Raw genomic sequence first — 25,668 nt, forward strand, 5'->3', positions numbered from 1 at the left:
CACAACTGTCCTGACTATCTTGATCCTGGCGCTGGGTAGCATCTGTATAATCTCCGGCTGTCGACGCCGCGCATCTTCATCGCATGCGCTGACAGTTAGCGTATTGCCGTTGACTTATAGCGCGGCTTAAAAATGTTTGACTTGATCACTGCTCACCGGCACCATGCTCCTTAAATTACTGGATCGTGAGCCGCATTGCTCCCGGATTTTCCGCCACGGTGCTGCGGATATCTTTACAAAGTACGAAATGTGCTGCCTATAAAGTACTGTGTCCCTGTGACTGACTGCATTGCTTATCTGCAGATACGAAACAGCGCGTTCGGTGCGGTTTAAGTCGCCATGGATCGCCGTGTGCAATCGTCTATTTCAAGGCAGCATTATTGCCTATGTTATCGTGTAAGTTGGCCCAAGTGCCCAAGTCTTCTGTTAATTTTCCGCCGTACAAAAAATAAATTGTACAGTAATATCGTGCTGTTTATGTGCTCATTTGGTATTCATTTCTTCGGTTTCATTTTTGAAAATTTTTTTAAAATTTTTTTATTTGATTTTTTAATTCTTAATTGTGATTAGTAAATTTTTGATTTGTAATTTTCTTAGATATTTTTTAAAGATATTTTAATTTCACTGTTTTAGTATATTGGACGGCAAATACAAGTCGTACGTAATTAATAAAGGTTCATGCAGAACTGTACAGTAATTTTCCATTAATATAAATATTCCGGTCAGTGACCTTTAGGGTCTTGATTTGCATGTTATATATCTATCCAAGAACTTACTATAGCGTAAAAGCTATAATAAGTTCTTGATTTATATTATACGTACGTATTTATCTTAATAATTTATCTTATTTGTATTAAACGTACGAGGACATTTGGGTGCTGTGAACATACCCTGCACGATTAGGCTGCGATGAACAGCCGGCTAAATTAATGGCAGTCGATTGCCTCAACCGTGTATGCCATCCTGGGCGGCTGGCAAACCAGCCCGTAATGTTACGAAATTGGTCGCATCCACGGATTTTAAACAGATTTTCTCCATAGACTGGTATGCTAACTTCAGATGCCTGTCTTTCTTGATTTTGAAAATGAAACTGTTCAAGTCATATACCAAACGGCAGAAAATTAATTTTCACGGTTTTTGACACCAAACAAGTTGCAGTTTATGGCGTGAAAGACAAGTTACAGCTGTTTGAAGTTTCTCGTAGACACAGCATAGAATCGCCGCGTGGGACCTTTGATCGTGAACTGTATGCTAAGTCTACGAGAAAACTAAAATGGCTGTAACTTGTTTCATTTGCCACAAACCACAACTTCTTTGGTCTCAAAAATCGTGAAAGTTAATTTTCTGTCGTTTGGTATATGACTTGAACAGTTTCATTTTCAAAATCAAGAATGACACGCATCTGAAGTTAGCATCCCAGTCTATGGAGAAAATCTGTTTAAAATCCGTGGATGCGACCAATTTCGTAACATTACGGGCTGGTTTGCCAGCCGCCCAGGATGGCATACACGGTTGAGGCAATCGACTGCCATTAATTTAGCCGGCTGTTCATCGCAACCTAATCGTGCAGGGTATGTTCACAGCACCCAAATGTCCTCGTATATCTACTCTGTAATCACATTATTACCGTATGTAATTGCGGTGTTTTATTTTAATTTTAAAGGAATATTTTGATCGGTTAATCATTCTCCGATTTCACAGAGTGGTGTTCATACTAGAGAAAGGCTACCAGAGCACGGAAGAAGGCGAAAGCAGCGTGGTGACCCATGTGATGGGCCTACACATCAATTCGCGGACCAATCTCGCGGATTTAGCCATCGACGACACGCGAAATCTGCTTGACCGATCGCTGGGTAGCGTGTGGGATTCCGTGGATACCGTAGTGCCAGCACTGGTTGGTGGCCCTTTCCTATATCCCACGATATTGTACAAGCACAGATATAATTTCATGTCTGCAGGAAAACAGCGCTCTTTTTATCACCACCAAGGTAATGGCCACACCCAAGCAAGTACAGAGTGTCTGCCCTGAGGTACGCAGTTTACCCATAATATTGAAATTTTATCGATCAAAGTTTAAAAATAAGAAAACGATTATATTAGAAAAGGAATAAAATGACTCAGTATGAACGAAAAGCAAAAAATGTTCCAGCTAACAAAAGCAAAAACACATGACATTGGATTTAATATTAATATTAACCAGTGCACCCGTTTGATAAATACCGCACAAATTATAAATAAAAATTTAAAAAAAAACAGAGCAAGTAACCAACGAAATAGTACTGGAATAATTAATAAAAAACAATAAAGATAAAAATGAAAAAGTATTTGATTAATTTAACTTACGGTAGTTAGCCATGGCCAGTACCTTTGGCCGATAACCGCAGAGAACGACAAGACAGTATTTTTTCATATGGCAAGATTTTTGCAGTTAAAAAATTCCGGAGCCAACTGCATCAGCCATGCGGACTGCCTACCCGGGCGGTCGATCCATCTGGGCCATGGATTCACGACTGGTCAGTGTAACAACGCCACCAAAACGTGCAATGTGGCAGCATGGTGTCCGTTGGAGAATAAAACCCTAAGGTGACCTTTTTCGTAAATAAATTATTTCTTACTCTACGCACAGCGACGTATTTATAGTACGGCGCTGTTAGTTGGAGGGGAGGAGCTGGTTCTTCTGGTTAAGAATTACATCGTCTTCCCGGATTTTAATATAAGAAGGTAACGGTTTCAAGAATCCCTGGGAATCATCTGCGATTTTTATACCGAGCGTTGTGGAAATATTTAGGAGAAATTTTGGTGATCTGGACGAAAGCTACGTAGCCAACTGTTCATATAACAACGCCACGGATCCGCATTGTCCGGCTTTTAATCTGGGTTATATTATCAAACAAGCTGGGGAAAATTACAGCGAAATGGCCTCGCATGTAAGTCACTGATTCTACCGGTTAAAATAATACTTAAACAAATAACTAATAAATGAAAGAAATTTTCAAATTACGTTAATGTTTAATTTAATAAATATAGATATTTTTAAGATATTTTGTAAGAATAAAAAATAAAATTTCTCCGTTCGACAAATGCTCCAAAAAACAGTTGTGAGTTTTCCTTATCTAGCTTCTAGCAGGTTATTAGCACGTAATATTCGGCAATTATATCCGCGATATGTATCGCATTTCCGTGATGAAATATGAGAGTTTTTGGCCGGAGCACTTGACAAATAAATCAAGCCGTACACATTGGATAATTAACTGTTAACCATCATCCAGTATGTTTACAGTATCCAGAGACGCACGCTGTCGGGGTACGAGTACTATACCTGCTAAGTGGATATTTTCAGCAATTTTACAACACATGCTGCCATGATGTTGGGTGTGTATTTCGGTGGTGTGTTCGTGCCTTGGCAGCTGTACAGCTTGTTCATGATCGTAGCGTGAATGTTTTATGACAGCATCGGTATGCTCTGCTGATCCCCCGCACAAATTTCTCATGATTGACTTGCGTGCGAAAGCACTTTCTTTGGTCAACTAGATTCCGTTCCTCTGCTTGCAGTTTTGTTATCGTCAGCCGCCGAAGTTGACCGAACAGAGAACAGCTTAATAAAGGCAATAAACGAACCTATACCCAGCAAAAAATCTTTATTTGTATAATTATATGTATCTGTATAATTAATTATCCTGAATTCTTGTAAAAACTGACAAAAATTAAATGTTAAAAATGAAGATTAATTTACTGATGTGGCCACTGACAATTCGCCGTATTACTTAACTTTTTATTTAATGGAAATGTACAAGTACCTCGTATACGAAAATTTTAGGTAGATATGTATTTGCAGTTTACTCTAAATTTGTACCAACAGGGCGCCATACTAAGCTTCGGCATTAAATGGGACTGCGATCTGGATTTCCACATCTACCACTGCATGCCGACGTATTCATTCCGCCGACTTGACGAGAAAGAGGGCGTTATCGTTCCCGGATGGAACCACCGGTAAGGTATACTACAAAACTGCTGCAAAAAGATAATTGCGAAAAACAGTATTAAAATACACGCATTACATTACGCACATACAGTAAAACCTGTGTAATTTCAACACCTACCTACGGTTCCTTTAAAGTGTTCAATGTAATCAGCTGTTCAATATTCGCAGTAGTCTTCGCAGTATACGAGACGCGCCGGTTCCTATACGGTCGTTCAATCTTCGCAGTTACTCAATTTTCGCAGTTGTTCAAGCTCACAGAGTTTACTGTACATGTGCGTAACGTACATTACATGTACATAACGTATATTTCGTACATTACATGTACATAACGTATATTTCGTATATTACATGTATAAGCTTGTCTGGTAATTTCCTACGTAAAGGTACAGCTAGCGCGAAATTTGCGCTTAAAACGATGGCCACGTCACTACGTTTGTCGCATCACGTAAATGCGCTCCGGAGCTAGATTGTCCCTTACTGCACAGACCAATTTCTAGCCGCCTTCCGCCAGGCAATTACGATCATTATCATTAAAATATTTGGCGTGCACCAAGCCGCCAGCCAAGCAAATGCAAGTTACGTGCTTAAACATTGTGGCGTGGCGCGCCGTAGTAGCGATTTACGCGTAACCCGTAAATTTATAAAATTCGCTGTATTGATTCGTCAGAAATTACCGGACAAGCTTGTACTCTGTACATAAAATGTATTACATTACATGTGCAACTTCTGCAAAGGAATCAGTAAAAATTACAGAACACGATCGTTCTAAACATGTTAATAAATGGATTTTAAGGTACCTAATTTGTTAGGCGGACTGGTTACTGGGAAGAAGACGGCGTCTGGACGCGCTATCTGTACAAGCACACCGGCATCCGCATCGTCTTCAACGTGGACGCCCTGGCACGGAAATTCAGCCTTGTCCAGACCACCATCAATATCGGTTCGGGTCTGGGCCTACTGGGCGTGGTAAACATAACTTCGTTCTTCGTGATTAATGGCTGTTTGGATGCTACGGAATCTACACCATTAGTCTCACCGGTTAATCTTGTAATCTCTTTGGCAGGCGACGATACTGTGCGATTTCATGCTGTACCACTGCGTGGGACCGGACGACCGGGCCTTTCACTCGCACGCCACGACTGTTGATGCCGGCGACGCGGGCGAACCGGAAAATGAAACATTGTGGTCGCGGACCATCCGTGTCGACGTCGACGACAAAAACTCGCTGACCAACCCACCGGACGATGGGAAATCGGGGTCCCTGCATTCGCACGTCGCCGGCATCGTTGCCGGGGACGAGGAGCCGGCGATCAGCCGACCGGACGACGGGACAGCAACAGACGTCCTTCGTACGCGTATCGATACCGGCGACCAGGATCCCGCGGTTATTGACGCACCGGACGACGCACCATGGACGCGTGCTATTACTGTCTACGCCGACGACCCGGAACCGGAAAAAGACGAATCGGAAGACAAGGAACCACCCTCGGACACCACCAATCCCGACACGATTGATCAAGACGACGTGGAACTCCTTCGTGAAACTACGGTGTAGTACCTCGAAGCTCCCTGATTGGCCAGAATGTAATGAACGAATTTCTGTTCCACAATAAAAAAGGTTTTGCTCAGTGAGTCGCTCCGCCAAAGTTTTCGACGACGGTTAAATGAAAATCTGTGATACACTGCTTACTGAGAATAATTGTTATGGTTGCGCATACTAGTACACAAAATGATAAAAATAAACGACATTTAGCAGGAGATCATCTACAGTTCTCTACCAGATTATAATCATAACAAGCCGAGCACGGATGAATATTGGCTGATGACTATAAGAATAAGTATGTCTAGATTTCCGAATGTTTACAAACTGTCATAATATCACTAAACCAGTACGTATTTTTAGCAATAATTATTCTGACACACTGTACATAAGTTAATCGAAACATGGACTGCCTTTTTAGATATACTGTACATACGTTGCAGAGGAGCACAGATATTTCTACTGTTCTGGGTCAAATTGTGCATGTATTAGAACAGTATGCATTTCTTATCGCGTCCATGGTAACAAGCTTATGATTGACCACTGGACCTAGACAAATGATTTTGGCAAAATGTCAACAATCTTGGATCCACCGCTACACCTAGAGAATTTTGATGTACTTTAGAGCAACAAAATTGGTGAAGTAGAAGCCGAGATCCTTTGCCTCAAAGGACAGGGGCCGAAGTTCTGGCACAGATAATCAGTATTCATATAATTATTAGCTTACTGAGATGACGTCATATTGTATGATAAGTATATATTTTTGGCACTTCGACAAGAACAACTGCTTCGCGGTGACCCACTCTGGCCACTCAACTTTCGATGACATTAATCATTCAAGGCTAAAATCTTGGACAGCATAACACAGTCAACGTCTTCTTAACTGTGCTTCTCCAAATACCAACTGACAGCCTAATTATATCTAGCTAATAATAGAGATGAAGAGACGTATAGTTGTTCACTCCTGATCATCGCTGACGTAAAATGCCGCACCATCAAGATTATTTAATTCTCAATAATTATTTAAAAATAATTAACCTCGATCATCGATGGTAAACGCTCTCTTATAAGAGAACGTTTATTAAGTAACGAATTAGTTTACTGAATATTTATTATTGGAAAGGTCGCCGCTCATCGTGGATCGCTTTCGAACTTATCGAACCACTCGGGCGTGGGCTGCGCCCCGTTCTTCATGATCAGCTCCACTTCCTCGCGGTCCTTCCTCTCCAGTGCCATCTTCTGGTTAAGCGCGTCGAGATTCCTGCGCACCGCGGCGCGCTCCTCCTCCAGCGCCAGCAGCTCTTTCTTCACCTGGTTCTCGACATTGCGGAAATAATTGTCCCACACGTAGTCTTCTTGGCGCTCTTGCAACCGCGCATTGGCGCGCTCGTGCACCTGTTGATCGCGCTGCGCGTAGACGGCGTCCAGCTGCGCCGGCGACAGACCGCGCCAGTCGCGCGCATGCACGCTGACCTCGTTCAAGAGCGCGCCGTTGCGGACGTTATTGACGTGGGCGGCGGCGTCGGCCTGTTCTTGCTCGCGGAAGCGACGTTTGTGGTCCTCTTGGGTCGCTAACTGAAAGGTTAATAAATTAAGTCGCCGGTAGTTTGATATGTTGTTTATTGATTAGCTTAAAGGTCACTCATTAACTTATTCTAGTCACGGTAAGCTTTTAGATAGCGGGTCGTAGTTTGCCAGAATATTTTGTAGCCGAAAGGTCACCAGTTTTCATTTATTAACGTAATATATGGCAGAGAAGCAAACGTCGTCTAATAATCGGAAAGGTCACTAATATTTAAATTTATTAAGGCACCTGGATTTTCCAGAGTTCGAAAATTGGCGTTTAAGCGCCCATAATGGATGATTTTAATAATGGAAAGGTTAGACGGCTCAAGTCGGAGTTCAGAGTGACCTTCAGACGTTAGCTGTACGTACTACGTAGTCTGCACAGCGGTTTGGTGGAATTCAGACTTGAAAGGTCACTAATTTAATTTTTGAAAATTTCTTTATGGGTTTTTTTTAAAAACAGTCTTCCGATGAAACCAGAACTGGAAGTTACGTAGTACGTATTATACGTACTGACGTACGTATGAACGGTTAATAATATTACCAGAGCTTCGTTGTAGCGACGTGTGGCCAAGGTCGTCGCTTTCTGCAGGTCCTCCGTGGCGCGGTCGATGGCGTCCAAGCGGGCTTGCTGGGCCAGGAACTCGGCGCTGTGGTTGCTGTTGACGTTGCGCTCGTGATCCTGGCGGGTTCTTTTCTCATCCAACTGCCGCCCCAAATCATCGCGCTGCTTCCGGGTCCGAAGCTCGATTTCTTTCGGTGTGCGCAGCTTTTCTCCGTCGAAACTACACACAACGGGAAATTACGATCTTTTCCCAAAACGGAAACCGTATGTGCAGCAAAACACCAACACTTTCAGCAGTAATAAGATAAGCCAATAACATGACTAAAATCACAAATAAAAACGATTTCCATCATGTAATAAATAATAATTACCTTCTGAATAAAAATAGTTTAATCTGTATTGATTTACTGTTTTGTATCAGTTAAAAATTGGATAGAAAATACGTTATTTTTAAGATCCCGAAAAAATAATGAATCATTTTGTTTCATTCGATGTTTATTTGGCTGCTCGTTGTCAGTTATTAATTAATGCAAATTGACCACTGACGTCACGACACTGGACGGTCCATAGGCGGAAAAGTCCCCGTCGGCGCCGATGGGTCGCTGCTTTTTCAGCCAATGCGGATCGTTTAATTCGAAGCTGGCCAAATCTTCTTTCCTCTGGAACAGCTTGCGATACTGGTCCAGTTGTGAGTTGGCAAATTTTTTGTACTCATGTTCTTTCTGTATGATGGCATGATGCGCGGCGTCTAATCGGTGAGCGGCTTGATCTGCCAACGAAAATTACTTTTTTTTGAAAATTGTTCTTTCTAGTAAAAACAATTTTCTGTATACAAAACTGCGGATATTATTTTGAAAAAATTCACTCCCGTTGATTAAAAGAAAATTTATTAAATTAAATTATTTTGCTCGACCCTAAAAATTAATTTATACCGACTCACCGAACGCCAAATCGCGCATCGCTTCGCCTCGTTGACGATGGCGTTTGTCGACAATTTGATGCTGAATCTCCGCGACATCGTACTGCAGACTGAAAACTATGAAAAATGCATTTTCCCATCCGAAACAGCCCGTTTAAAGCATTTTTTTACGACACTCAATTACGACTGCAGCAGTGCACGTACCGCTTGCTTGGCACGGACGGGATTAAAGATGACCTTTCCACGTTCCGCTAGCACATGCTTCTTGTGCTGCAGTTTCTTCTCATATTTGTCATCCACAGGTAACGATAAAAAGTAAGACATTTTGAGTGTATAATCCTTTCTGTTTTTGGTCAACAGTCAGTCAGTCTTGCACAAATCAGTGTACGTTGATCGTGTTTACTTAGCGCTGCTCCTTTGCATGCACACCGCGGTTTATGCGTGTTGCTATGTGAACGCGAATAATTGCAAGCAGCGTTAATTTTAATTTACCTTCTTATTATTATTATCAAAAATCGGCAATAATTAATTTATTTATTGATAATAATTATTTTTGTATTATTAAAGTACTTTTTATTATTTTCCTGCACTTGAATTACATGTAATTTCTGTACCTGAACTTGTGCGATTTATTAAAAGTATTGCAATGCAAAAATGTCAGTTTTTGTTCGCTGTAAACATTGATTTTAAAGAAAGGGATCATCAGGCTTCATGGTCGATATTCACTGGATTAACACAGGTGCATATCGCACAATATATTGTACAACTACGTACGGTAGCTGTACAGTTATCGTACTGTACAACAATACCGTAGTTTGTGCAATACACGCCGGAAGTTGTACATTACGTACAATATTGCAATTGTACGAATATTGTAGATTATATCCAACGAGTTTATGTTTGCTCCTTTAGCTTTTGAGACTGTTGTAGTAGGCCCAGCATGTATAAAGTTTTCTGTGCGAACTGGACGCGCGGATGAAGGATGCTGCGGGAGAGCGACGCCTTTTGATTTCTAGCTCCGCTTAGGATTGAAAAGCAGAGGGCAAATTGACAACGGCACAATCGCTAATGAGGTGTGATTTCGGCTCTATTGTGTCATCTGGGATGAGACGCTTCGCAAGGTTACTGTAAGCATTTGCGTCTATGGGAAAAACACAAGTTCTGTCCACATTTCAACGTGTATACACTCTTCTACTTGTTTTCTCCAAGTACAATCAAAGAGAAATTATTCAGCACAAGAATTACCGTTCGACCGTTCCACGTTTTGACGCGGTCTGAATGCTGCTTCCTTGTTCTGTGATATTTCGCAATCTGGTGCTTAAAACTCTACCCGTAAGCCGTAGCTGATAACCACACCATGAAATAAATTTTTAATCCTTTATTCCATATCACTGCAGTGTATAGTAGACCTACAGGTACCCCGGCTACCGTGAATCAGGCAACAAAACGTAGAATTACGTAACCTTCTGCCAGTCTCATTATTTTAATGCTCTTGCATGGTTTCCAGCATAGAAACTCGGTATTCTTGTTACCCGCGCAAGGTCACCTTTCTAACACGTCCAGACTGGGAGGGTATCCCCACATACGTGCCAGTAAGTAAAGAGCACGCATGGATGATAATTCGTGGACGTCGCAGACCGGCAACGTTTATGAATTAAATTTTATAACACCGGCGTGCAAAATTACGAGCACAAGTACAGATAGTGTATAAGAAGGCGGGAGGATAAGTAGGCCGGAATACAAAATTTTGTATTACCGGCGATGGGTGAGTGTGTATGCATCCTCTTTATATTATTGTCCACGTCGGAGCATATAAAGAAAGACTGCACTAAAATACGAAAATAACATTATTTAGAAAAAATGCACTTTTATCCAGATGTTGTAATACTTCTACTGACTTACGCACTCGCGCGAGTACCTATAAGTTTATAAGTTGTGGACGCATGTACAGATAAATGCAAATACCAGTTCACAATTACCGTTCACTGCTACACTTTTTTCTGTCAGTGACACCTGGCATAGCATAAGCGCAACGATAAAATTTATGTACAGATACGTACGGTATGTATAATGTGTAGTATGTACTGTTATATCTATACATGTATTATGGTTAGTTGAAAGTAGAAACAGTACTCTACATGCTCTCGTAATACAGTTTCACGTTGTGCAGAACATTCTCACTGATGCGTGCTGAATATTCATATTCACCGTTAATTAACCTTGGCCATGTCCTGTTAGTAAGGCATATCATTATGCCGATTATTCCAGTTTAATCAATAGAAAACCGCACGCAAACACTTTGCTCTTCATCGCGGACGACACCTGTATGCCGGTTGGCGAAACAGCACTCTGTTTAGTCTGTGATATTGATTCATTCCCGTGGTGAGCAGGCATTCTAATCTACTCTAGTGGATATTATATTAGCGCGTCAGAAAAAGTGCAAAACATATAATATTCCCGCTACTGTCTATCGCTATGTAATTACAAACACTGATAAACGCTTTCATCTCTCCCATTACCGATCAATAACAACCCAGTTTGAAACACATAATCACTCGATTAATGCGCAGCATCGTTACAGAGAAATCGCAAAGGTCACACATAGTGTGTTGTTGTTGTTTTGCCGGTGTAGGTAATGACGATTGACGCGGTGTTGTTGTCCTTCATCGGAGAATGAAGCGACGCGGCGGCGGATAATCGGCCGACACCGGCTGTAGTCGCGACGGGAGGCCGCGTGCCGCGTACACCGTGGGGATGTCGGTCAGGGCCGTCGGTGGGTAGTCGTCCATGTTGACCAGATCCTGTGGGGATTAAGTGCCAACACAATGGGTACAAAAGCAGCGGATTGATTTCGATATTTTCACTATTTTGCAGAATAAATACGCGAAATATGTGCAAAGGTTGTCTGTCTATCCGCTAAATCCCAGTTGACGTAGGTAATTAAATCTCGACCGATATTCGGGATAATGGACAAGAAAGCACCGGCTTTCACATAAAAATATAAAGCCCTATTTGTACGCTCCCACGTGCGTTTTATATATTCGATAATACTTCGTTAAATGGTGTTTTTACTGCCGTGTCATTGTAACAACTGCACAAACTAACATGCACGCAATAAAAATTAAAATAGGATGTACTAATACAAGGTGTTTGTTTACAATTGTATGTATAAATAAAACAAATTTGCAGATAACCATACAGGAATGACGGCAAAAATTCCGGCGTCAGTTAATTTATTATTGTAATTACACTAAACATTAGCTAAGTTTTAGCGATCGCTCTGCTGATGATTAGCACAAATCAAAATTATACTCCAGACTCATAGGTTTAAATGTAGCGAAAACAAAAATATCAAGCCGAAATACAGTAAATAAAACTTCTAGTAAATGTAAATAAACATGAAAAATAAACCATCATATAAAATTTGATTACTATTATATTAAAAAAGTCTTTGAACGACGTATTTTATATCCAACAGAAAATACATGCCATCAATTCGCCATTCATTGTGCATCATGAAATAGGCATTATGAAATATGTCACACCGTCTTGTACATATATGTATGAAAATGCCTTGCATGTGTACTTCAGCTGCAGCACTCACCATATCGCCACCGATCATCGGATAATTAACATACGACACCGGTACACCGCGTCGTCCCAGCTCCTCCACACGGTACGCGCCCGCCATCATCTCCTCATTGCCCGCCGGACTCCATGACCTTTTCGTGGGCAGATACCGCGACGCGTTGACCAGACACCCGGCGGTCAACAACACCATCACACAGCACACCGTCACACTTTGAGCCATGCTAAATTTAAAAAAAAATGCCCAATAACCAAACCCAACCGGCGATTATCACAGCGGTGTGTGCGGCAAACGGGACGGAATCTTGGATGATGCGTTATATGTAATTATACGTCATAATATCGATGTCGATGTAGACGGGGATCAACTGAATAATTCCGCACCGGTTTATATATACGCGCGTGTACAGAGCATTTGCTGTAAAATAACAGGAAGTATGTATGGGATATCTCGGTGGGATTGCCCATTGTGCGGAGGTTTAATAGATAATTAGACGAAACAAGCCGTCGATCGCTGCCATACAATGGCCACGTCAAATGGGGCGGATGTTGCGCGCGGGTTGGGTGGCGCAGTGCTCCGCTGGGAGTACATGCGCGTCGGGAATTGGAGGTTGCGTCGCGTTCACCTTTGTGCACGTTATCTACGCGGTACACGCGCGGGTAATTATCAGGCAGGGTACAACGTACTAATTAGCCTGGCACGCAATTTTCATTTGCTTTTTGAATACTGAAAATTATAATAATTCTATTGCCGGTAAAATACGTAATTTCCAATAAGAAACCTTTGGAAATTAATTAATTAAACAAATTATTCTATTATTAGGATGGGTATCGTTACATCATATAATTAAAAGCGGTTTAATATTTTATAGACTGAAATAATTTTCTGCACGAGGAAGCGTGACCGAGGAACACGTTCGTGCAAGTTGTGCAACTGCATTTTATTTTAAGATTAATAAAAACGCTCTGTTGTACGTCATTCTGTAAGTATGTACGTATAATATCGGTAAACTGGTGAATTATTATTGGATGCAGTAAAAACTAATTCGAATTTTTAATAAAATTAATTGTTAAATAATTTTATTTCTATAAATTTAATAATTTATTTTGATAACTCTGATAATTGGTAGGCCGTACATGTGTATTTAATAGGTGCTACAGTTTTGTGATATCGAGTGCTTCAGAGTATACGGTAAGTACAGCAATTTGCCGACTATTACGTTATTATAACGCTACCGGCGAGATATCGCAGCTACTTTCCTGAATACTTAATGGGATTACTTATCATTATACGGTGTTCATTAAGGACAGCGAACAAATACTGGGAATATAGCGTAATCGCCACGAAAGGTGGATTAGAGAGCCGCGACGTATTACGCGCGGTGGCCGATATATGGCAACGCGCAGAAGATGACGCTGTACAGCACCTATCACCGGCACAAATGGCCGCTTTACCGCGCAACCGGAAGGAAGCGGCGACTGGCATTTTTCTTGCAAGGAATTTCCAGCATCCCGCTACTCGGGATGCGGATGACACCATCCGCGCGGAACTCCAGCATTTCGTCCGCGTTTCTATTTACTACCGTCGAATGACGTTAGGCTAACGCGAAAAAGAGATTTCGGACAAGCGCGACGTACGGTGATCCTAATTCTAGCAATAATTCACAAAACAAAACGCATTTTCGTGATTGATGTTTTTGTACTCTAATTCGCAGCATATGTGGGCATTATAACTGTGCATAATCTGAATTGAACTTTGCGTTAAAAAAGTATAATGAAAAATCTATTATACATTAAGTAAGTAAAACGGCCGATTTTCGTGTATCCGGCTTTGTGAGGCTAATTATTTTTAATTTCGTTATTTTTGGTAAAGTATGAATCACTGCATACCCTTGTTAAACCTAATATAGAAATCATGAAAATTAACAGAAAAATACTATCAATTAATTTTGTTCATTTGCATCTTTCGCCGTACTGCTTTACAGTTTGCACCAAATCACCATTATTTTGCTTTCGCAAAAGCAATTACACTACGACATCACCTGCATATTACGGTAAATCCTGAACTGTGTCAGATGCAATCCCAATGTCAATCGGCATCCCGCTGCTCCAACTTAAAGCACTCTCTTTTGTGCTACGCAATTCGATTGGTTTAAAAATTATTTTTTAGGAATTATTAGTCTACTGTCTACCCGCCATGCAATATTAATGAACAACGAAGAACCAAGAACTTGTGCCAAGCAGCACCGGACAGCGACAACGTAAACCTGATTGTCCAATGTCTATGTGTGTTTCAGACCGTCTATGTGTGTGTAAATGAACAAAACCCATAATATTACACGGATTTAGTAGTAGACCACATCCGGCGACAGCACAACGGTGCGGAAGTCGTCTTGCAAGCCCAGACAAGCAATGGACTTCCCGCAGAGCAATTAACGCGTGGCGCGGAAGCTGGCCCGTCTCTGCGCCGCTGCCTCGCATCAGCGTCGCTAATCCGCCTACGATAGGCACGTTTGGTTTTCGAAACTATGCCAGATTGCAACAAATTTCCGGTCCGCTTGCTTGCTAGAGCATTCAGTGTCGATGGAGGGGCATCTTCGACCGGTCGTCTCGCGCAGCGAGAAAATTCGTTTCCTTCAGCCCAGCTTACTGTCCCCGGACGGCCGCCACATCCACTGTCACGAAGCGGTCTCTCAGGTACGCTGTCCGTCGGAGGCGCCTGTCCTTGGCCGACGCTGTAGTCAGGATTCAACGAAGGCCGAGGGTATCTCCCTTTTCTTCGGGTGGCTGTCCGCCGAGAAAGCGAGAGGCGATACTACGCTGGTGCTGGCGGTAGGCAGTTAAATCTTGCGCGGCTTCAACCTTTTTTACTGCAAGATCGTCGATGGCCCACTGTGAGTGTACACAATATATCCGGTTGCCACCGCGATGGGGCAAATAAAGGGTACGGTTGTGCCGGCAGTTATTCAGCTTCCGGTAGCTGAACTAACATCCGTAAAGTACATAATTACTTAGATGACTACGGCGCCGGTATTATGTGGACAACACTTTACGATGTATTGTAATTTTATTTCATAAAATACAGGTACGATACACTGAACACAGATCAATAAAAGTCAATCACAGTAACAAAATCTCATTTAACGCTATCGCTCCCTCCATTGTTCCGAGTACGGAAGTGGCGTTACCTCGCTGAATCTCCAGAGACAGCCGTTGACGAAGGAACTCATGGGAGCGAGGTTCACCTGTGTGAAGTTGTAGTCGCTTGCCGATTTCTTTTACCAATATGGTAGCTGACTTTCCCCATGGGCCAAGTGTTTCGAACGCTAGCGGTACGAAAATGTATCTGCCATTCAGATACGCATACAGATGCACTTTCTTGACCTCGGCTTGCGCGGCAGCGGAACCTGCGGTGACCGACGTGGATTTCCGGTGGGACAAAGCAACAGTGTCCACGCAGGTCACATCCCATGCAAGGCACATCCCGCGTTTCCAGGCAAATGTGGTGCATCCATCGGGGCGGCGAGCCGAAGTGTGTGACGTTCCACGGGGCTCCAGACTTGCTGGGATCCCTGCCGAAACTAACGATCTGCACACAATGCTATTCAGGCCACCGTGGCGTGCGTGTCTCCCAGCAGAAAAAGAACATGATAAGCCGTGGTGGCCATACACGTCAACAGGCTTATTGCACTTAGCACATGGATGAGGCTCACAGATGGTAACGCCCAGTCTTAGACCTACTGATATCTTGACCGTATCGTCGTCCAGAAGGTTGCCGATGTGTGCCGAGGGTAGGGCATTCAACAAAATGCCAGCTTCCGGAGTAGACTGCGCCAGGAGACGGGCCCGATTGACCTCGTCGTCTCGGAAGATGTCCAGCAGTACAGACAGTGAAACATTGCACAGCGGCAGGTTCTTTGTATTTTGCGAAAAGCTGGTTCGGGGAGATCTGGGAGACGTGCGTTAATCTTCCACAATTCCAAGGCGTCCGATACATCTACGGCAGGGTAATCAGGATTAGTTGGTGGATACGCCCATAATCAAATTTGCGCGGCTTCATGATGAAGCCCAGCCCACTGAGCGCGGACTGCTTAGACCCGGTGGACGACCGACCGCTGACACTGGTCAGAGTGTTCGCGCGCTTGCATTTAGAGACCTAACGATCTTTATGAAGTACACGCATGACTGCCTTATTGACTGGGTATGGGAGTATGCGACCATCTAGTCCTGCGTTTTACGAGTACGTATGTGCCATTGTGTCCATCTGGGCTGTTGGGTGTTAACGTTACACCTTCATGCTTTATTTTGATGGGCCCGATGGTGTTCAACGGGAAAACTTTGCAAACGAGCACCGGACACACCCACAGTCCTTAACATTATACCTGTTTTCTGAAAGCGATCACCAGTGCACCTATACGCTTAATGGTAATTGTGCCGTCGTCAAACGTCGTCAAATGAAACGTCGTCAAACATAGCTATAGCATAGTGCACACTAGATGGGGCATCCAAATAATCAGCAGCACTCCCGAGCACCCGACTAAAAGCACAGTAAAGCGGAATGACAATCAAGCGTAATGTCAGCATTCAGCATCTTCCAGATGATCTGGATTTATAAAAAGATGTTGTTATCAGGAGCTCCATAATATGCCAATGGCGCATTCATCACGAAAGATGTTGGCCTTCTAAGAAGCTACAAAGACGATCTCGAGGAACTCGTCAAATCTGTTTCCCAGAACGATGAAATTATTGACCGTGATGATGGCGTGATGCTCTGTGTAACGGGTTTTTATTGAAGTACACGCCATAGGCACGCGACAGGATTCGCTGCCGGTATCAAAAGTGATACTCCCAGGTCCCAAGTCAATCCGGAGGGAGACCGCCGATCATGTTAAATGTCGAACATCACATTTTTTGTGCGCTGAACGAACTATATTAAATTTTCTCAACGCGTTGGCAGGCGAAGTTCGACCAGGAAAATGATCAAGCCATCAGTCGACAGGGACTGGCTGATTCGACTTACGCGCACATATTGCATGACTACGCTCAGTGTCACTATGTCACCAGAATATATGCAATGAACGTTAGATGCCAACGGACGACGGTGTTTAACGGGAAAAAGGCTGCTTTTCTGGTGACACCACCTCAGTTTTCTGGTGCACCAGAGACGAAAACGTGTTGTCGCACGTGTTTTCTGTGTTGTCGCACACGAAGAACTAGAAAAATTTTCGACGATGCTCGTGTGTGTAAGATTGTATTACAGTATAATAATTGTCACCTAATCAATTTCAGCATTAATTTTTGTTTTTCGTGTGAAACACCGCAGAGGCGTAGATACCAAATGCTCTCCCTGATTCGTGAGTCACGAATCGTGAATAGCGAGGGTTGGTGACTCTTACCGAAGAAACCCGGACCACCACTGGATATGCGTGACCGGGTGCTTCCACGATTTATGGCCAGGATGTATGCGGCTGCCTTCCGGTGCTGTCCTTGCGAGAGGGTTGTGCGATGGAGGACTGACATTTAACAAACAGCTTGTACAACAAAATTATCACAAAACAGAATACGGTAGCTAGCTAAAACGTTAGAAACAGGGAAAGAGGGAGATAAAGCGGGTATACTCTAATGGCATGTAAAAGGTCACCTGCAACACCTTTTTGAATTCCAGTAATTCGTTTTGAGTATTACGGATTTCACCAACGTGATGTGACAATTGATGTGAAAATTGATGTGATGTGATAATTAACGTGATGTGAAGAATTGTGATAAAAAATTAAAGATTATCCTGCAACAAGGATTCACTTGGATACACACGCTGTAAGGTTCGATTCACCACGGTGTGCACCCCGATTCACCGCGATTCACTGGCTAAAAATTCTGATAAAAAATTACCGATTATCTTGCAACAATCGAAGATTCACTTGGATACACACGCTTGGGGTTCGATTCACCGCGGTGTGCACCCCGATTCACCGGGATTCATTGGATAAAATCTGTGATACGAAATTACCAATTATCCTGCTACGAGGATTCATTTGGATACGCACGCTGTGAGATTCGAATCACCACGGGGAAAGAGCAAGGGCAAGGGCAAGAGCAAGAATGATTTCAGAGCATTCAGACAATCTCAGAAGACCAGAAAAGCCACGTAGAACTGGTCATTTCGTACAAGTACACATTCAAATGTTTCCGGTTGCACTAGCACCAATGAGATGCACATCTTCACTACAGATCTCATTTGTACGGCTACAGTAAGTATCATAATGCGATGACCGAACCTCCAAATTTATTGTAACATCAACCGAATGCGGAGCCTGCGGAGCAGCAGGTGATATTTTAATTCAGATTAAATGCTGTAGTGTCCAAACTTTATGTTTTCATTATTTAATGAAGTACAGTACGAAGTATCATAATACAGTGGACGCCATTAAAGTGTTACACTTATATAACTACATTGCGCGCGCAGCCAGGCACTTATCTGTACTCAAACAGCCACTTCCAGCTGGCCATCGGCCTGTTGTTGTTAACGCTTGCACCTTGCTAGTTTTCCAAACGAAAAACATCAACCGACATATCAAACGAATGAGAACAAATATCAACAAATTCAAAACCAAATAGGCTGTTCTTCATGAGATCTAAGAGAAAATCTAAGTACCCAATGCTTTCCGTAGACACAACATATCTGAATTCAAGGTTTGGTTCCAGTTATCACGCAGACATCGCATGCTTTGTCCCCGCCAAACTAAAATGGCTCGATTTTCTTCACCTGTGTTAAGCAATAATCGAAAATGTAGCAAATTTTTACAACATTAAATCTTTCAACTGTTAAACGTGTGTTAAACTTTTCTGCTCTTTCCACTATTCCCAAAATTGATGCAGCGTGTATGTGTTGCCAGTCCAAATGATCTGAATTTCTCCAGCACTGTTGGTAATGTGGACTGCGATGTGTACCCCGTCCAGAGCGAGAGATTGCGACGGTGCAGAGTATCACACTTGAAATACTGCGTCGATTCCGTAAATGGCCATTCTGGAGAGTGTTCTGACATTCACCAGCCGCAGGTCGACTTTCACCCAATTTTGTGGTCGGCCGGTGAGGTTGAATGGACTGAACCTGCGCACAATAATAGTTATAATACAGTTAAACCACAGCGCGCGACAATAAAATACGTTCCAACGGACACTGAGTACAGTCTCATATAGCAATAAAATAACTGACATTACGGTAGTACACTGTCCGACTGCCTGTTCGGTTCGAGAAGTCCATGGTTCATGCCGACCCCGAAGTTTAAAAATTCGCGAAAGAGGAATGGCCCCCGAAGTATAACCGGAGAAAATTTGCTACACATTAACCGGTTCTTACGAGAAGACCGCGGCTCTCCGTCCCGAGAGAAGGGCCGTGGGCCACAATGGATGTCAGATAGCCAGGCATAAAAACTGATATTGAAAAATAAGTAAATCTTTACCGGATGTTACCGGCTGCTGCTCGTAGAGCGGTAGAGGTACGCACTCACAGAATGAGATAATTACGAATCGCCTGCCAATCGTCCGGATAGCACAGGGTGCGCACCCAGCGGGCATGCACAGCCGTGACCTTTTGTAGCATATCTTCCTTGACCGGCGGAAAGTTGTCGTTCAGGGCGCACATCACGCGGCTGGCCATGAGCATTTCGCTTTCGTCGCAGCGCAGCAGAAGCTGCGGAATAGTAATGCGCAGCTGGTCGATGGGGAGTTCGCGCCGTTCCTGATAATCCTTAAGAAGATTCCTCTTGAATGACCTCTCATGCGCTGGCAGGGGCAGGCGAAACCATTCAAACACGTACCACATAGTTTCACTAAAAAGATGGTCTACTTGACAGTTACGTAGCAGAATGAAGTCGCCAATGTTCTTATACGATGTTATGACGCTAGTTGCCGGGTGAGCGGAGAGTGAGTACTGATCGCACTTCCCTCCACGACCCGCGATAATATGGTCTTTGAAAACAATTAAGCGCAGCGTAATCTTCATGGCCCGCAATACTTCGCTTAGAAACAGGAAGTTGTGGGGAAGGAATTCACCCAGTACGGTGAGAGTTGCGGTGGTTGTGTTGATGGTGCGGTTCAAGAGCGATGCCGCACGGAAACAATTGCTGCTGTTGTCCGAATGATATCTGGCACAGCTGTCCAGTGCGATGCTGATGTGCTCGGTCAGGCGGGGACTACTCAGCAGCAGCTGCCACAAGGCGCATACCCTGTCAAAGCAAAAAATCTACCATTAGAATTTCGAAACAGCAACAATCACATTTCGTTTCAGTCACTATCATGAATCAGGCAGATAGATTTGTCGCTGAAGGGCAAAGGCGGTCTTGGTCATTCAGTTTAATGGCTACATGGTCGGGCGGAAACGCTTAAATTTTGTCCGGCATTACACTGAACTTGTACTTTTCGATGCTGATCAGAGGAAGATGGTAATTTATACGGCTAACTATCGGTATACTTGAGTCGGCAATCCAGCTGTCACAATGTCAGTCCTGTACTAAGAACTTAAATACTGTAATTTTGGGATAATTATGGTATTTCGTGCCATCATGATCTGTGACTTTGTACATATATAGTCCCTGAAGCCCCGTAAATTTAAGGTAACTGGTTGTTTGCTCAGTGGTCGGGGAATGGTCGGATGCTATAACATACAAAGCGTATGCTCCTAACATAGAAAGAAGAGGAAGAAGAAGAGGAAGAGAGGTGTTAATTCGGGGAAATCAAACGCTATAACAGTTATAGCGTTTGATTTCCCCGAATGATTAACACCTCTCTGAAAAGCAGACTTACGGTTAAGAACTTACGCTTTACGGTAAATTTTGATTCGGTCCAACTCAGTGACTACATACGAATAAACCATGGTGCCACGTATTAGTATTCGTACCGTTTCGCTCGCATTTGTGAATGTAAGTCCATATGGGGGAATATTTCGCTCTGAAGGTACGGCGGCAGGTGACACAGGTTCATTCCCGTGCATACTGGATCGATTTCCGCATCTGAGGGACGACAACGAAAGTCAAGCTTAAAGAACAACAAAGGTGTCGCAACGATAACAGGATTGTGCCTCACAGAATACAATTTATATGACACAAATGTGTCGATTATTTATACTTATAGTCTAAAGAGTACAACCGTCAAATACTCAAAACTATTTTAGTCTACGCGCTGCAGTGATACCTTTGTCGTGCAAAGAATGCAGACCATGGTGATCTAGATTTCGGGAACGGATCGATGGGAAATGCGCCCGACTGGCCAGATGCGTCTCCAGCACTTCCGTCAGTGTCCCCCTCATGTGCTGTGCCATCTCCGCGCCCATTGCCGGACTCATAATAACAAACGTACAACCATCCCGTTCAATGCGCAGATGAAAGCGACAATCGCTCCACTCGCTGTAATATAATCCCCCTTCCCCTTGGCGATCCGCTGCTTCGCCCAAAAGCTTGCCGATTTTAAATTGACCGGCGGCGTGAACGTCACAGCAGTACAACGACCGACAAAACGGTGGGATTAGAAATAGTTTGCGAAAATGCATGATGATGCGAAATTTATCGGAGGCGTCATTCAGAAGCGCCTGGGCGCCGGGAAACGCCACCAGGAACTTGGAACATAACGGACCGCGCCTGGATTGATGAAGTAACGGGGAATCAGCGGGCGGCAGCTGTTTGCTAATTTGGCAGTTCTGCACCAGCGCCAGGCGAACGCTGCCTCTCTTACCATTGACTGCGGTTGCATGGGTTTGGACGTACAGCACTTCCGACATCTTCTCACATCCACGCAATCTGTCCACCACCGTGACCGGTCGAAACTGAAAGGGTCCGTCATCTTCGTCACGAAGTGCCGCATAGATTCGCATACCGATCGAATGCGATGATGTCAACCGGTTGTCGTCCCAGTAGAACTGTAGCGGCCAGACGCATCCCATGTGCACCCAGCGGTCAGTGACGTTTTTGGCGTCAAAGTGGATGAAGGCCTGGTCGCCGTCCATATCCTGGAGGTATCCCAACCACCAGCTATTGTCAGCATTGTGAACAGCCACGGTGTTCCGGTAACTGATCTGGTTGGCATCAGCCAAGATCGGCTGAAATTGTGGCATCACTAAGGGCAAACGCTCCATAGTCATACCGATACACCTAAGAAACAAAATGCAATGCATAATATTATGGACTGCGTTCCAATAAGTTCCGATTCGGATTATGTCGGCCAGACCAGCATTGTCGAAATTTTGTATTTAATTATGGGGAAGGTTCCCGACGCCAATTTTTATTAATTTTTCAATGTTAACCATACCCCAAAAAATCTCGGTACAGTGTACAGTACACCACCACGGGAAACACACTCAGCAGTGAAGACTACGGACTATTTGAAAATTTTTTTGTAAAAGGTTATTATAGGTGCGCCATACCACATTGTCTGCTGGTTATTGCTTTTGGCTGGGGCATGGTTGGTAAATGCCAAATATCAACATATCTGTATGTAAAAATAAATATTGAGGACTTAAAATAATAAGATAAGTAAAATTTATAAAAGAAAATAAAAGCCGTAAAATATGTTTTAGGTTTCGAATTCGTCATGTAAATACTTTAGTGCAGTGGCAGATTGGCAGTCGTTCCACTTCTCAGGAACGTGGCGCTCAGTGCACACCAGCTGTAGCTTTAATTTAAGTTTCGAATTTCCGGACAAGCTTGTAGTCTTTACTGGTAGGCAGTTAGGCAACTCAAGTAACGATACCAAATGGCAAACTGTAAAAACGGACCACTCATATAAAGTTTTAGCCGAGCCAGTTTAAGTTGTCGTAGTTAATTCAGTATTCATGTATTTTAGAAATCGTTTATATAATATAGGTACGCATCGTTTAGTTCATATATACGCCGCCGGTTGATAACGGATGCAGCGCAGCCAGAGGTCAGCCGGACATAGCGAGTGGCCAACTCCGCGCCCTGCAGTAAGCAGATTCCAATGCTTGGAATCTTTTGCGTAAAGCGATTTTATGCATATGAAGGCTCAATAAAAACCTTATCAGGGCTTTAATTAGTAACGTCGTCCGTAAATCCTTTTAAACTATCGAGGGGTCAGGTCGCTGTTGAACCATGTATTCCTAGAACATTTCTGTTCATGAGCCGGTTAATGTTATAGTCGGAAAATACAAATTAAACTCTTACAGATAAAGGTTAAAACAATGGTATACCAAAATCAAATAATGACAATTTAATTAAGCCTTTACTCAACAGGTTTAATTTGTATCACCCGATCATGTACCGATATTCAGTTCGGTTATTAGTTATTAATTTACAATCTGAGAATAATGGAATATTATTATCTTTATCTATTTATACAATTTACCGTTTAAAACGCATTTATTGCGTCCTTTTTTGGACTTCGTCAAAGCGTGGTCAGTTTTAGTCAAGCTTGTTCTAAAAAAATTTCATATTTTCCACAGGTTTGCCCCCTGATTTTTGTTTGTTTTAATGGCCATTGGTCATAAGATAACTCCACCAAGTCTTAAGTATAGGAAACGTAAAGAGCACTCGAAAAAGGGAGTACTGCTCAGTAATATATATACTGTACAGCACTTAACATTACGATTGTAACCACGGACAATATTGCGGATACATACATAGAAACCTACCTGCTTCCTATGCACAATATTACAGCACATTAGACAAAATTACCGTAGATAACAATTATTATGCAAGCAGTAAGTTACTTATGAGTTTTAATCATCTGTACAAAAACAGTTCTTTGAATGGAATTCTCTTTAATCACCCTAGGAATTTTAAAAATTAATAGACTTCTTCAGTACGAACGTGCCGAGCGCGAATGCGCGAGGCCACCCTGTAGAAATAAATGGTTCAGTGCTCAGTAGTCAGGAGCGAGGCGCTGCCCTGAATTTAGATGAAGTACGAAGGAAAGAATTTCTCAAACATTCAAAAGTTTAAATTTAAGACTGAAGCAGAAAAAAACAGATAAAACGAATCATCGTCACGAATGCAGAATTTCTCAAAACTCAGGGAGCTTAAACAGCGCTCACACTGTAAACTGCAAAATGCGAAGCAGGAGGGTACGTTTAAAAAAATTCTTATGTCATTCATTCGCTCTTCGGTTCTTGCATGTTCTTGCATTCTCGCCTTTTAGTTTTTTCTCTGGAAAGCTTAAAATTTTACAAAGGTTCCTTCTTTTGCGAAAATTTTTACGTACTTAGTCTTACTTACAATTGACTGTAGTGAAATTGATGGCAATGAGCAATCCAAGTAAACTTATATTATGAGAATAAGTCTACACTGATCGTGATAGGTAGTCACTGTCAGGCGGACGGATGAGTACGTAAAATTTATACTCTTATGAACTTTTCAGTTTGCAGTTTTAGGTTTTTTGGTTACAATTACAAGCACCCAAGTGTCAAAACGCAAAACTGGAACTGTCTGTAGTAAATGTAGACTTCTAGAAAAACAGAGGGCTGTGTATTTACTACCACTGTACTACAGTACTACTGTATACTGCACTGTAAACAATATAAAGCAACTGCAAAGTACGGCTGTGCATAGAGGCTAGGTACAGCCAGAGTGCCAGACTGAGCCAGTACCACAGAGACTGGTAATACATAGAGAGGACACGCAATACTTTGCAAGTGATCCAGTTTTCCGTACAGAGTAAGACCCCCTGTCGTTAGCCTACCACCCACGAATGGCGGTTGTATCTCAAAATGTGGTCGAACACAGCCAATTCATACAGCGAAACAGGGCTGTGCGGATTGGCAGCATTTGAGTAACCAACCACAATTGCGCATCGACGAAATTGTAGCCAATCCGCATAGCCAAAATGTGGCACTTTTGCCAATGATCTTCGTGTTCGAAACAGGGGTCTTACCCTGAACGGCACAGCGGAACGCTGCATTGCATGTGATTCGATTGACATGGCCTCTCTATATATTACCAGTCTCTGTGCCAGTACCGTACAGGCAGCCATGAAGCGATATTCCGAACGGAAGTAACGGTACCCAGAGTACAGGGGAAGACTCACCATGCGACATTGAACACAGTACCCCTTCCTAGTTCCTTCAAATTTATTTCCCAAGCATTGTTGTGCTGCCCAAGCATTTTGCACTGTTTCCGTATTCTGGATTAAAATATCACTTGCTGCTCCGCAGGTTCCGCCTTCGTTGGATGTTACAATAAATTTGGTACTCGTACTCGTCAAAGCGGCTAATCATCAAATATTTATGGTTAGCCGATCGTAGCAGCGCATTCCTCGTACACCGCAGTGTTAAACTGTTGACTACCGTCTTCCGTTTCCGGACTACTCCCAGAATTTCCCTGTCACGTCTGCCAATTTTCGGCGGGCAAAGCAAAACACAAGGCTGACGCAGTAAAAATTATTGAACATTTTTCTTTGTTTTGAGTGACGATAATCGGCGTCCTACGATCGGGAAAAAATTTAAATTGATATTTCTGCGTAATGCCTGATATTAGTGGGAGCGGAAGTTGTGCGTAACATTTCAC

The 25,668-nt window shown here is 43.0% G+C and overlaps 4 protein-coding genes across 13 annotated transcripts; 1 reads left to right on the forward strand and 3 right to left on the reverse strand.

Annotated features, from left to right (window-relative positions):
• On the forward strand, positions 1 to 5,716 carry LOC129595459 (P2X purinoceptor 4-like). Of its 4 annotated transcripts, none has more exons than XM_055492474.1 (10): positions 1 to 240; positions 304 to 396; positions 1,702 to 1,894; positions 1,959 to 2,030; positions 2,429 to 2,583; positions 2,641 to 2,721; positions 2,789 to 2,927; positions 3,860 to 3,990; positions 4,792 to 4,948; positions 5,046 to 5,716. In XM_055492474.1, the coding sequence occupies exons 1-10, from the start codon at positions 164 to 166 to the stop codon at positions 5,535 to 5,537; spliced, it is 1,590 nt and encodes a 529-aa protein (XP_055348449.1). In that variant the 5' UTR covers positions 1 to 163; the 3' UTR covers positions 5,538 to 5,716. The 4 variants fall into 4 exon arrangements, with proteins under 4 accessions (XP_055348449.1, XP_055348452.1, XP_055348451.1 ...); XM_055492476.1 differs by lacking the exons at positions 1 to 240; positions 304 to 396 and adding exons at positions 1,044 to 1,151; positions 1,391 to 1,571 and having other exon boundaries at positions 1,719 to 1,894; XM_055492477.1 differs by lacking the exon at positions 1 to 240 and having other exon boundaries at positions 331 to 396; positions 1,719 to 1,894.
• A 577-nt stretch (positions 5,717 to 6,293) lies between these two features.
• Positions 6,294 to 8,962, reverse strand: LOC129595460 (RIB43A-like with coiled-coils protein 2). 3 transcript variants are annotated; one of them, XM_055492479.1, is made up of 5 exons: positions 8,777 to 8,962; positions 8,594 to 8,675; positions 8,200 to 8,422; positions 7,633 to 7,873; positions 6,294 to 7,097 (listed from the first exon to the last, which is right to left on the reverse strand). In XM_055492479.1, exons 1-5 carry the CDS (start codon positions 8,894 to 8,896, stop codon positions 6,654 to 6,656), a joined length of 1,110 nt encoding a protein of 369 aa, XP_055348454.1. In that variant the 5' UTR covers positions 8,897 to 8,962; the 3' UTR covers positions 6,294 to 6,653. The 3 variants fall into 3 exon arrangements, with proteins under 3 accessions (XP_055348454.1, XP_055348455.1, XP_055348456.1); XM_055492480.1 differs by having other exon boundaries at positions 8,594 to 8,682; positions 8,777 to 8,915; XM_055492481.1 differs by having other exon boundaries at positions 8,594 to 8,689; positions 8,777 to 8,912.
• Positions 8,963 to 10,801: 1,839 nt separating this feature from the next.
• LOC129595477 (uncharacterized) lies at positions 10,802 to 12,511 on the reverse strand. Its single transcript, XM_055492501.1, has 2 exons — positions 12,177 to 12,511; positions 10,802 to 11,373 (listed from the first exon to the last, which is right to left on the reverse strand). The coding sequence occupies exons 1-2, from the start codon at positions 12,381 to 12,383 to the stop codon at positions 11,236 to 11,238; spliced, it is 345 nt and encodes a 114-aa protein (XP_055348476.1). The 5' UTR covers positions 12,384 to 12,511; the 3' UTR covers positions 10,802 to 11,235.
• Positions 12,512 to 18,644: 6,133 nt separating this feature from the next.
• LOC129595439 (uncharacterized) lies at positions 18,645 to 24,667 on the reverse strand. 5 transcript variants are annotated; one of them, XM_055492450.1, is made up of 8 exons: positions 24,382 to 24,667; positions 23,040 to 23,267; positions 22,752 to 22,911; positions 22,575 to 22,639; positions 21,350 to 22,302; positions 21,057 to 21,168; positions 19,669 to 20,385; positions 18,645 to 19,268 (listed from the first exon to the last, which is right to left on the reverse strand). In XM_055492450.1, exons 4-8 carry the CDS (start codon positions 22,577 to 22,579, stop codon positions 19,145 to 19,147), a joined length of 1,911 nt encoding a protein of 636 aa, XP_055348425.1. In that variant the 5' UTR covers positions 22,580 to 22,639; positions 22,752 to 22,911; positions 23,040 to 23,267; positions 24,382 to 24,667; the 3' UTR covers positions 18,645 to 19,144. The 5 variants fall into 5 exon arrangements, with proteins under 5 accessions (XP_055348425.1, XP_055348426.1, XP_055348423.1 ...); XM_055492451.1 differs by lacking the exon at positions 23,040 to 23,267; XM_055492448.1 differs by lacking the exon at positions 22,575 to 22,639 and having other exon boundaries at positions 23,018 to 23,267.
• Positions 24,668 to 25,668: the final 1,001 nt, after the last annotated feature.

This window comes from Paramacrobiotus metropolitanus, unplaced genomic scaffold, assembly GCF_019649055.1.
Source record: "Paramacrobiotus metropolitanus isolate TYO unplaced genomic scaffold, Prichtersi_v1.0 Parri_scaffold0000078, whole genome shotgun sequence".
NCBI classification, from domain to species: domain Eukaryota; kingdom Metazoa; phylum Tardigrada; class Eutardigrada; order Parachela; family Macrobiotidae; genus Paramacrobiotus; species Paramacrobiotus metropolitanus.